A 13,069-nucleotide genomic window follows, 5' to 3' on the forward strand; every position below is an offset into this window, starting at 1 on the left:
AAATAAATGACTTTTTTTATTGTTTGTCTCAATTTTCCAAAAAACTTTGCAGCTTGAGCATGGCAATATCTACTAATAAATACTTATGAAGCTTTTTCATTAATATTAAGTGAATAGAATATTTCTTATTTTAACAGTTTTGTTTATTAAGCTAATAGGGTTAAATTGAAAAATATATGTGTCTTCAACTTATTCAACTATTACCTAAGTCCTTAAAAAATATTAATACTCAAAGAAATTAATTAACGTAAAATATTTATCTTATAGAGGGTGAAAAACAGTTTTTTGACAAATTTTTAAACATCTTATTAGCAATAAATAATTTCAAAATTAGATCTAAACTAACATAAATGTAAACTTTTTTTATTGTAATTTCCCTTCTTTTTTATTAAGAATATACTTATTCCTCTAAAATCACCGACAGAGACACGCAACGTTTTCTGGGTTGTTTTAGCCTATTTTCGCAGAAAATATGTCTTCAAAGCAAAACACTTAGATTAACAATGTAAGGGCCATTTTATTTAAACAAAGATTAAACTAAAACCGAAAAAAACAAAGAGGTCACATCTCCTTTCTTCAAGTTTAACAAAATATAGGTTTTTACCAGTTTAGAGGTGGCTTTGCATGGTGCTTCATGCTGTTGGTAGATAAAACGATGGTCTTTGAGTTTTGTTTTTTAACCTCATAAGCTGGAACGAAAGTAATTTTAAGTTATGGGGTCTCTTTTAATTTAAACATCCTGTTGAACGAAAGTCAGAGGCTACTACACGGACGACAGCCCACGCAGTGAATAAAAAATATTATAGAATATATTTGAATAAGAATTGAAAATGTTTATGTAATAAACGAAAGATTTCTGTATCTGTTTTTTTTGTAAAAGAATTAAGACAGTTTTTTTAAAACCAACTTTATTACATGTAGATCACAATATTATAAAGCTGCACAATCTCTACTATAAAAAAGGCAGACGACCTTAAAACTATTCATTTAGGTTCATATATATTGTTTCAAGAGTGTTTCAAGCAATAAAAGTGACAAGCTCTACATGCTTTAAGAACCTAAACTTTAAAGAATGTTTTTTGGACATATATTCAATCAAACAGGCATTAACAAAGCTTACTCTTCAAAGCAAAAATCATTTATCTAAAATAGGATGATAAAATTTATAATCTATGCATCAGTGAAGTACGGTGTCACAATCGAATGCACTTAGTTAAACACAAGTTTGTACGAACCCAAATGCAACTTTCCTGTGTCATTTACTGAATTTTTTAATTACAGGCAACAGTTGTCCAATACCAAAGAAATTCTAATTTAAGTAATATATGTAACCGGTAAAAATATTATCATCAAATATTTTTGAAAATATTTTTTTTAATTATACGTATAGGTATCTATTACAGGTATTTAAAAATGTAATGGTTAATTGTCAAAAGGTACTTACTTGAAAAATAAAAATTGTAAAAAAGCTGAAGCGTTTTTTTTTTATAGAATTTAATTTTTTTTTCTTTTAAATTTAATGTTAAACTTATTAATAATTATTAGCTGTTTGTTAAAAATTAAAGGATTTTAGAGTGCTGTGGCTACCATCCTTATAGTAAAAGATTTTTTTTATACTGATTAACTATGCAAATCTTTCATGCTAAATACCACAAAAAGTACGCTAAAAAAAAAAAAAAATTATACATTTTAATTTTAGATGTTAAATTTTTAATTTTTCAAGTTTTTATTTTTATGTAATAATATTCAATATAAATATTTTCTCAACATACTTTGTAAAAATACTTAATATCATGAATATTTAATTATATTCTATTATATTTAGTTTTCAGGGCTTTATTCGGTATAAATACAATCTTAGAAATTTTAAGGCTTAACTTAAAGTGTAAGTTATATACATAAATACTATATACATTATTTAACTTGTAAATAAGTTGTTTTTAGAATAGGCTAACTAAAATTATTCAATTTTAGTTGAAACGTCAAAATGTGTTTTTTTTTTTTTTTGTGTGATTCTTTAAAAATCATACTTTGTTCTTTATTTCGTTTTGATGAGATGCATAAAGCATCGAAACTAAGTAAACGATTTGAAAATTAGTTGTTTTTTATATCATAAATACTATATATATATAAATAACTAACTAAGTAAATACTTGAAAACAATTTTGCTGTAAATCAAGTGAAATAACACTTGGATAAATTAAATTACATAGAAATATTTCTTTAAAACCTTTTTATCAGAATATAATTAAAATTTGCTATAAAATGTCAAGAAAAAACTAATATCTTACTTGTATATAAAATTAAAACTATCGAAAATAGCATTAGAAGTAAAACTAATATTTTATCTACAAATGTCACATTTAACTAAAAGTAGTTGTTTTTTAATAATTCTTTAGCGCCGTCTATCTTGCTCTCTTTTTCGATGTTTTCCACAACGAACCTCGTGTTCTTCTAATGATTCTATTAAAAAAATAAAAAAATGAATTAAGTAGAACTATTTAAATTTTAAGTAAATTTATCAACTACTTTAAAGTGATCATTAAAGTATCACTTAATTATGTACTAAAACTTACGTAATAAAACGTAAAAAGTTTTTTTTTTGTTAAAGGAGTTTTACGAAAATATTTTTAAAAAATTTATAGTTATTTTATAAACACATTGCAAAGAATGTCACTTTTCACAGATAAATTTGACTTTTACTCCTAAAACTAAAACCAACTCTTTTTTATTCCTTAACTCAGGAGTCAGCCCATGAAGGGTAACAGAGGTCCGCGAGCATGCAAATTTGGCCCGCTAAATAAAACTTTTGAAACTTCAATTCTGAGGTTTGAAGTAAAAAGCAAAAAAATAATACTAGGTAAAATTTGACCTGAAACCTGACCTGAAAATTAAACCTGACCTTGGTCCTAATTCCTTAACTTACTACTGAGCCCTTGATTGGTTAAATTTGACAATCTTTTGAATCTATAAGCTAGACTTTTTTGAGATGTTAATTCATAAGAAAGTTCTAAGAAAAGCTTTTGTTTATGAAAAAAACATTACTGAACACAATCAAAGATAATTCAATAAAACATAAATTAGTTCAAATGACCTGATCTTTTTCTTTTCTCGTGCTTTTCTCTTTTCTTGTGACTCTTCTTTTTTTGATGACTTGGTCGTTCTTCTTCCCTACACGGAGACTTGCGGCTTCTTTCTGATCTGTCTCTTTTCTCCTCATTGTACCGAGAATTTTCTGAATGGTAGCGGTGGTTTGATGACTTCCGGTCATTCCGCGAGTACTTGCTGTGTTTACCTCCTCTGATTTCCGCTGTTATAAATATCATAACTAAAGGTCTCGAACTCGGTAAAATTCTATAGATACTCTTTGGTTTTTAATGTTGGTTCTAGATTTTGAGTTTTTTAATAGAAAAACTTGTTTTAACTTCAATATAAAATTGTGTATGGCTTTAAAATATAATAAACATGATATAGATTAAGGTGGGCAACGTATGGTCCGTATTGTGGTCAAATTACAGTATTACAGTCAAATCAAAAACCAATATTAAATATATAAAATGTTAACTGGAGAGCTTTGTTTGTTGTTATTTATAATTATACTAAAAAAAATAATAATAATTCAAATAACAATAACTGTTATATTATTATTAACTATTATAGTAATAATAACAAACTATAACTGCATGAAAGACATGATACTTGTTTGAGGGGTGGGCCAGATCCAACCCGTTTAATAATATATCCAGCCTACAACTTATTTATTAATTTAAAACTTGTATGTACTTTACATACAAACTTCATTGTGAGTAAGCTGGGGTACTAATTTCATAATTAATTATAATTTGGTGATTAGACAAACAAGTCTTTTTTAGTATAATAAGTTTTTAAAAGTACGGAAGCCCGCAAAGGTTTAATGTCATATAAATCCGATCCATTATGTAAAAAACGATATCACATCCGGTCCACCCCCTAATCTGGGTGCAATAGTTTTTTTTTAAGTTATTGAAAATACTAACAATGTTTTTTATGATGTTTTAAATCTCTGCTTCTTGAGTAACCTTTGTCATAATGATTGTACTTTCTATCTTCGTCATATCGATCACTTCTTTTGTGAGACCTCTTTTTCTCTTCATCTTCTTTTTCTTTTGGAACAGCGTATCCAGATTTCTATTATGATAAAAATAACAATTAGTATTAGTAATTTTTAATTAATAACTTTTTTTTTTGATATTTTTGTAAACAACACTATAACAATCTAATGAACTAATAGAATAACTGAAGCTTATTAAAACTATTGCGGTGCTTGATTTTTTTATATAATCTAGAACAAAAAACACTTTAGTCAGTAAAATAAAATATCAGATTTAAACTGTAGCTTTTTTTTTGATGTTTTGATACTGCCAACTAAAGTGTTAATTTATAAAAGCTCCTTTTGTGCAAAAAAGATTTTTTGATCAGAAACAAGAAAATTAATAAACTTATCTTTAAGCTTAAGTATTTATACATATCTTCAAATGCTATATTTATAAATATTTCAGGCAAATAACACATTGCTGTCCTGAAAAATATGTGGAATCGCTGTTACTTTAAGTCTAATAACTCTATTTCTAAAAGTAAATTTTTTAGGTGTGAAGCATTTTATTGATCAAATCTAAAGCGATTTGACAACTTAATCCCTATTTCCATTTTAAAACTGATTTTAGTCAAATGTGCTCCTACGTTACACTAGATTATTTAATTTCATAAAAAAAGATATCAGACTATTTCAGAAGCTACATTTACTTAAAAAACAAATAGTACTAACTAAGAAAATTTAGTTAGTATAATTTGACAAAAACCTTAACTTTTATTTTGTTTTAAAGTAAAAAACGTTGAAGTAGATTTGTTTCTTAAAGTATGACTATGAGCAATACAATACGCTATTTCTTAATTTTTATAGCTTATTAGTAATCAAAAAAAAAGTAAGATTATTTTAATCAAAACATTTTTATTGCTAGTTTCCTTTTTAAAATTAGTCAAAACTCATTGTAAAATTATTGCTTAATTTAAGGCTATAAGAAACATAAGAAAAAAAAAAGCAAAAATAGGGATAATTACAAGTAAAAAATTTACGATGGTAAAAATTTCGAAAATAGTTTTTACTGGTTTTGTGAAACCACTTAATCTTTTCAAACAAAAAAAACAAATAAAATTCGTGATTATTAAATATTTTTAGTACTGCATAAAAGTTTAACTTAAAAAACAAAGTGTCGACTAATTTGCTGATTAGTTTAATATAAAATATCATCTACTTAATTAAAATTATGTTTAGAAACACTAGCTTCATGACGTACAAAAATTTTAAATTGTTTTTATAAATCAAGAAAAAGGGAAGTACAACAAACAACCTTCATTTTGTTCCAAAACTGAGGGTATTTCTGCCTGGACACCGACTGGCTGAAGTCGACGTGAATTCTTCTGTCATCAATTAGCACATTGTCCATCTTCTCATAAGCCCTTTCACACATTTCAGCATCTTCAAACTCCACGAAAGCGTACTGCAGTGACGCGCCAGTCTTGTAATCGCAAATTATCTCACACGAGTTTATCTGGCCAAACCTGCAGAAACGTTAATGCTATAAGAAAAAAAAAAGCAGCCAGAAATATGGAGGTAATGAAAATCTTATAAAAAGAATAAATTTTTGCGGCTGACTACGCGAAACAACGTTAATAATGATCGCTCGGTTTAGTGTTAATTGTCGGCAAAAAGAACCTGAGTTTTGCTGATGATTGCAAAAATTATATTACTAGCTTGATCTAAATGTTACATAAAAGGCCTATAAATGGTTTAAGGTTTACTGTGGTAAGGTATTTTTAAAAGGAAGACTCAACAAAATATCTTAAAACAATCATCTAACAAAAAAATGGTTTAACATTCTAATTTTTTTTTTGTTGGAAATCTACAATTTAATTAAAACTTATCTATGAATGGCTTTGAATAAAATTTATCCTTACAACAGTAGTAATATTACAAAATGTTGATAAACTTAAATTTATAACCTTAAAAAATACTTTTTATTAAAACAATTGTAAGTTCTTACAAGGAGTGTAAAAAAAACTTATTAAGATAAAAATATATTAAATTTTAGTACAACGTTTTAATTAATTGTTAAAAAAAACTTTACCTAGAAAAAATTATCTCTAAGTCTTCACTTGTTGTAATTGCGTTGAGCTTACAAACAAACAGCACATTTTCTGGTGGTTTGGCATCTATATCTGGGATGTCTCCGATAATTTCTAGGACCTAGTAAACAAGTCAACTTTTAATGAACGATTAATGTTTGACAAAGCATTTACAATGAATTCAATAAATATGTTAAACAGTTACAAATAAGAATATAATTTATTGTTAACTAAAAATAAAATAAAATGTCTATTCAAATTAAACATATTCAAATAAAAAAGACAATACAAATAGAATGAAACGTAAAATATACTTAATGTTTAAAATATGTACTTATAAAATGACAATACGTTCAGAACAGACATTAATTGGTTCACTGCTACGCAGCTCTTTAGATACAACAATAAAACGACAATCTAAAACACGTTATATATGAAGAGATAGGATGGTAATTAGGGATACTGTAAAAAGTATTTATAAGTATTAATGAGTATTAGTAGTTAAAGAAAAAATTTAACTAAATTACAAATAAATCAAGCATTTATGACAAAATAAAAAAATATATAAATAAATCAAGTAGATTAAAATAAAAAGCGACTGAAAAACATAAACTATCAATGAATAAAATAAAGTTCAATTAAACTAAAAATTAATTGGTTCACTGCTACGCAGCTCTTTAGATACAACAATAAAACGACAATCTAAAACAAATATAAATAAAAATAGCACGATCTGAAGTGGGGGGCACAAGGCAGCGAGCTCTGTTCGCTGATTCAATGATTTTTCTCTCTTAGACTCTGCGAAGGCGATTCTTTCTAAGTTGCAAATGGTACACGGTTCTGGTTTATAGGGGGGTTTTGCATGTTGTTTTATGATGTATGATGGTCAACAAGATGTTAGTATTATTTAAGTTGTTTTTCTTTATATATACCGACAACGTTGTTTGTGTAGATTTATTAGGCTTTAGGCTGGATTTGTGCTGGTTTTATCTGGTCTTAAAGGATACACCAATCAAGCCTTTGTATTCTTCAGTTATATTCTGGTGCAAAACCGTGGCTTTATATAACCTTTTCTGCAGGCATTGACCGTTGAACGGACATTGAGCGGCGTTTCTGCAGTTACAAGGTTTGTCACTTGGGCTTGGTACAGATAGCACTATTTAATTGTGTGCTTTGATGATTGATTTTAGGTTTGTAGAACTGCTGTAAGTGATCTTAACTGTGTTCTTGTTGAATATCTTGTGCAGCTTGGAACCTTCGGGAAAATGCATGTTTATGAGTTGGAGGAATTGTTTTCCAGATTTGGTTTTGACTGAGTTGCAGTAAGAAGGGTGGAATTATATGATGTCTCTTCTCCTACACTTTTTCTTACTAGGTTGTGTTGGACATTTAAATTCATCTAATGGGTTGAGGCCGCTTTTTAAAAGGGCGTCATTGTATGGACTTTTAGCAGTGTTGAAGATGTTTTTATTAGCAGATAATTTGCAAAGGCGGTTATGAACCATGGGGCTGATGGCATTTCGTATAGATTTTGGATGGTTAGATTGATTGTGAATGTATAGAATTCTGCTGTTTGGTTTTCTAAATATGTACTTCAAACTTTTAAATAGTTTGTTTAAAAAAAATTTTTAGCTCTATATAAAACTAATAAATTAAGTTTTTTTAAAGTGGTTCAGAGAGTGTTTTTTAATGTAGGCTTAAGGACATAACAGAGAAAATTATTATTCTATAAATAAAAAGTTCAAAAAACTTAAGGTTAAAAAAATACTTGTCAAAAGTTTCTAAATTGGTAGTACAGTACTTCCTCACTTATTCGGTACTTGCTTATCTGGGCGGTTTTAGTCGATAGGTCGAGAAGTAGATTTTTACTATTTAGCTAAAATTAATGCTTTACTATAATATATATCTATATTGATTTCAATAACTAAGCAAACAGTTTATAGTATTGTAATATTTCTTATAAATATTAAACTAGATTTTACAACTTATATTTTTTGCGCTAAACAAATATAAGAAAATTAAACCAAGGGCTACTCAAAACATTAAACTTTTAATTGCAATTAAACTTGTTTTTTTTTTAAGAATGTTGCCTTAAGTAAAAAGCTTAGCATTAGTACACAACCGGCCGGATAAAACAAAAAACCAGAAACCACACTAAATAGTTCTTCAGAACTTATCCAATTCCTTTAGTTTTATTATAAAAAACAAAAAAGTTTTGTAAAACAAACGTCCATTTTTTTCTTATTTAGAAAGAGTTCTGATATTAGTTCAATTGTTTACGATAAAACTTATATTTCTTAAATTAATATCAAACTATACAAAGTAAATTTAAGTTTGTATTTTTTCTTATTCTATGCAGGGTTGCCACTCGTTTTTTCAAAATTTTTTCAAGGTTTTCAAAAGTACACATTTTCGGGTCTATTTTTAGTAAAAAGTTAAATTTAAGGTAAAAAACTGTGCTAAATAGTATAAAAAGATTGAAAAGATACTGTAAAGCTACTAAAAATGTGTTTTTTAATAAAAAAATTTTTGGTAATGACACAAAATGTTTATCTATATGATAAATTTTTTGAGTCAAACCGAAACTTTACTACTGAAGATGTTAAAGTTCTTAAAAATTCCTGGTTTTTTCAGGCTTTTTGATAAAAATTCCAGGTTTTTCCAGGTGTTTTTTGCCTAAATTGTCAAATTCCAGGTTTTTCCAGGATTCCAGGTAAAGTAGCAACCCTGTTTATGGTTAGTTGAAGAAAATTAAAATAATGAGTTTATTCTTTCAAAAATTTATTTTACAAACTAAGTTTCGGTCAAAGACCTCGTCAGTGCTTAAATAAATCTAAAAAATATATGTGACAGTCATGGAAAATAGCATTTAAACAATTAAATTAAAATAAAACCAAATTTTTACTCAAAATTTTTACTAAAGAAACTAAACAATAAAAATTTTAATATTAAGACTGAGTTTTAGGTAAATTTTAAATTTTAGTTAAGTTTTAAAATCAATACAACAACAATAATAATAATAAAAGCTGTATGTAGCTTTCTTTTTTCTTCTAGTTAATTTACAGAGTAAACATTACTTAAGCAAAAATATAATTAATAAAGTGAGCTTAAAATTGAGTTGAATTTAATGTAGCATATTTTAATCGTGACGTAACTATTGAAAATTTAAACAATCTTGTGCTTGTAATCGCTATGAAAATTTGAAATCCCGCTCAAATGCTTTATATAAAAATTTAAATTAACATATTAAAATAATTTAAATTAACAGATAATTTCTTGTACGTTTTATTAAATAAATTTTATAATATTAATGAGGAAGATTATTTAAAAAACATTTTGTTCTTATCCGGTTAAAGACTAATCCTTATTTACAAAAAAGCTTGCCAAACATGGCCGGATAAAGAGCAAGCAATGTACTTAAATTTTCGCATGTTTGCAAATACTGCAACTTGCAATATGATTTAAAAATATATTTTTATTTATTTATTAAGTTTGTAAATATTATATAGATATATATATATTTATTTATATACTATATATTTTAAAGAATTTCAAGTTATAGAGTTAAACTTTTGGAAGTAAAAATGATGTTTATTCAACTCAGGGGTCGGCAGTCTTTTATAAGTCACTGGTCAATTTTTTATGAAAATATTTATTGTTGCCCGCACTGTGTAGAAAAGGTCTACTGTGAGCCGTAATTTAAAAATAATGTGGAAACCATAACAAAAATGCTACTTTGAAACAAAAAAGTGATGTATTAAGCAACAATTAAGCACTAATACTTATAAATTATTAAAACAAGAGCAAAACTATAAGTTTTTACTTCAAAAAAGAACTTTTTAATGTTTAGTTATTAAAAAGTACATGGTTGGACCTCATGTTTTCCCTTTGAGGGCCACATTGTTGCAGTTTGTTGATTCCTTATATAACTCCTACTTCTTCAATAAAAACTCAATCTAATCATTTTTAGATAAAGTACTTAATTAAAAAACATTATAATTTCTCAGTAAAAAATTTTTTTATCATGTTCCTATAACTTAAAACTTTATAAAGTTTAATTTAAAACATAAACAGTTACTATACATATAAAAAAATATTATTTTGTTATTAATAAAAAAAGCTAATTAAACTTTGAGACTATGTTAATTGTTATATATCAACTGTTTAGCTAAAGTTTTACTAAGATAAAGCTTTATAAAGACTATAAAACAGGACTAATTCAGACAGTATTTTATGAAACTAACTAAATTAGTATTTAAAGACCCTGACTAAAACAGGCAGGTTTGAAAGGAATGTTTTAAATATGCTTAAAAAAGATTATTCTTAATAGTTTGAAAATAATACAGGTGAGATAAGTTTTAAAATATGATGACAAAATTTATATAAAACTAATTTTCAATTTATTGAAATGTGCTTTTTAGAGCGGTGATTGGGCTGCAGTTTGTCAATCCCAGGACTTGAATTAGATTAAAAACTCTAAACTTATCAAATTGTTTTATTTTTTTTTAGAAGAACTTCTTATTAAACATTATCTATATTGCTTAAAACCCTTTGATTGGCTTCAAATAATTATTTTATTGAAACTATCTTTTGTATGCAACAACAATTTTTTAATTTTAATTTTTTGATTTTTTGTATAATAAAATTTATTCTGATAAATTTTTTCTGATAAAAACTTTATCTATTCTTCATTTATATTTGAAAAATATATAATTTTACTTTTTTTAAAATTTAGATTTTTTACTAAAAAGAGATATTTGAAAAGCATTTAACTTTTAATAAATTTCCAACATGCACACAAAACTTATATTCTAAAACTTTATACTGAAATAGGAAAAAAATACAAAATGTATAACCTGAGCATTATGTCTTGCATCTCCTTTTTCTTCTTTTTCTTTCAATTCTTCCTCATCTAATTCTTCATCTGGATTAATCTTTTCATCAGCTGCTATTCTTTGTGGAGCTATTTCCTCCTCACTAGGACGATCAGGAGATTTGTCAGGTATCACCAAACCTGAAGTTACAAAAAACAGCTTTTTGAAGCAATACATCTTATAATTCAATTAAGTAATTAAGTTTAAATGTTAAAAGTAATTAAAATACTAAAAAGCAAAACCTGATGGGTCTTCAAGAGGGTCATCAATTACAACAGTATGAGTAATTCTTATGTCCTGGTATGGTCTCATTTCTTCATCTACATGCTTGTCCCCAATCTCGGTCAAAATATCTAACCCTTCTACTACCTGCCCAAATACAGTATGACCAGCGCCATCTAGTGAATCTAAATCATTTCTCAAAGTTATCAAAAACTGGGAACCATGTAGATTGTTACCATTGTTAACCATTGAAACTGCTCCTGTTTTTAAAATAGACAAAATTAACATAAATGTTTGTTTTAAGGAAATTAAATAATATTACAATGAATGTTTTTAAAATAAACTCATTAGTAAAAACCTGTTACAAGTTTTGTATTAATCAGAAAAAAAAAGCAAGTTTAAAGTAATTAGCTTTAAAATTTAATTATATTGTTACAAATACTGAATTTTATTACTTTTAAAGTTGTCAAATTAATTTTGCAAATTTTTCGAGGTTTTCTGAATTTCTTCTAGGTTTTTAAAATTATAAGTTTTTTGGTCTATTTGTACTTTAAAATTACATTTAAGGTGAAAAACTGTCTTAAATAGTATAGCAACATTGAAAAGATACGGTAAAGGTACTTAAATGTGTTTTTAATAAAAAAATTAATCTATATGATGATTTTTTGTATCTAAACAAAATTTAATTACTTTAACTGTAGAAATAATTTAAAATTTCAGGTTTTTCAAATTTTTTAGATGATTTTTATTCAAAATTCTAGATTTTTTCAAAAATTTTTAAATTCCAGGTTTTATTACCTACATTTTCAAATTCAAGGTTTTTTGGCAACCCTGTTACTTTTTAGAGTTAACTATACTTTAATCTCGTTATTAAAAAATCCAAGTTCTTAAACCATTATTTCATTTTATCTTATCTAACTTTTATATTTAACTAAAAATTATATAGTACTAAAAAAAATTAAACAAAACTAACCAATCATTTCATGTTTGATTTTTGGTTGTATTTGTGGTTGAAAAAACTTATAATCATCTCCCTGTAAGGATTGAAAAATTGATCTTCCTCCTTTTCCAGTACCTGCAATTAACTTTAATATCTAATATACTTAACTAAATAGTTAATTTGTTTTGAATAAAAAACATCTGTAAAGTTTTATTTAAAGGAATTAAAAGTTTTTACCTGTTGGGTCCCCAGTTTGTACAACAAAATTTCTTTGCACGAAATGAAAGAGATTCATATTGAAGTATTTGGTTTTACATAACTTAAGAAAATTGAGAGCACATCTTGGTCTTTCCTTGACAAAAATATCAATAACTATATCTCCCAAAGTTGTTTCAATTAAAACTGACATTTGTTAAAACAATCTAAAATAACTTTGATATGAAAATTAAAACAACGTTATCAAATCAAATAAGAACTAAATATATAAATATTGAAACAAAATAGAAGAAAATTTGTTATTTATAAACTATCAAAATAAGTCTATTAACTCTAACTCATTTTTAAATCCATTCAATAACTAGCAAACTTTTTCAAAAACGAAACTAGCTAACCTGAATTAGGCTTACTAACGCTTAGATTTTCAAAACTTAAAACTATCTGAGTAGCCTGAGTGTTAAAAAACACTATTATTAATACATAATTTGAACTTTTATAAAAAATAAAGTTTTTATATTTTTAATAATCATAAACTGTTACTAATATACTTTAATACTTTATTCACTTTTTTTATGCTGCAACTAAACTAGTTTAGTATAATAACTAATATAGTATATTAACTACAATATATTTAAGAAAGCTTTTAACAGCTTTT

The 13,069-nt window shown here is 25.9% G+C and overlaps 1 protein-coding gene across 1 annotated transcript; it reads right to left on the reverse strand.

The window, feature by feature from the left end:
* Positions 1 to 2,179: 2,179 nt before the first annotated feature.
* LOC145841875 (peptidyl-prolyl cis-trans isomerase sig-7-like) lies at positions 2,180 to 12,619 on the reverse strand. The gene is made up of 9 exons (XM_082949166.1): positions 12,436 to 12,619; positions 12,232 to 12,333; positions 11,279 to 11,518; positions 11,019 to 11,176; positions 6,165 to 6,283; positions 5,388 to 5,598; positions 4,017 to 4,167; positions 3,095 to 3,310; positions 2,180 to 2,463 (listed from the first exon to the last, which is right to left on the reverse strand). Exons 1-9 carry the CDS (start codon positions 12,605 to 12,607, stop codon positions 2,396 to 2,398), a joined length of 1,437 nt encoding a protein of 478 aa, XP_082805292.1. The 5' UTR covers positions 12,608 to 12,619; the 3' UTR covers positions 2,180 to 2,395.
* Between the last annotated feature and the right edge of the window lie 450 nt (positions 12,620 to 13,069).

The sequence above is a fragment of the Thalia democratica genome, chromosome 8, assembly GCF_965202585.1.
Source record: "Thalia democratica chromosome 8, ktThaDemo2.hap1.1, whole genome shotgun sequence".
Taxonomy (NCBI): domain Eukaryota; kingdom Metazoa; phylum Chordata; class Thaliacea; order Salpida; family Salpidae; genus Thalia; species Thalia democratica.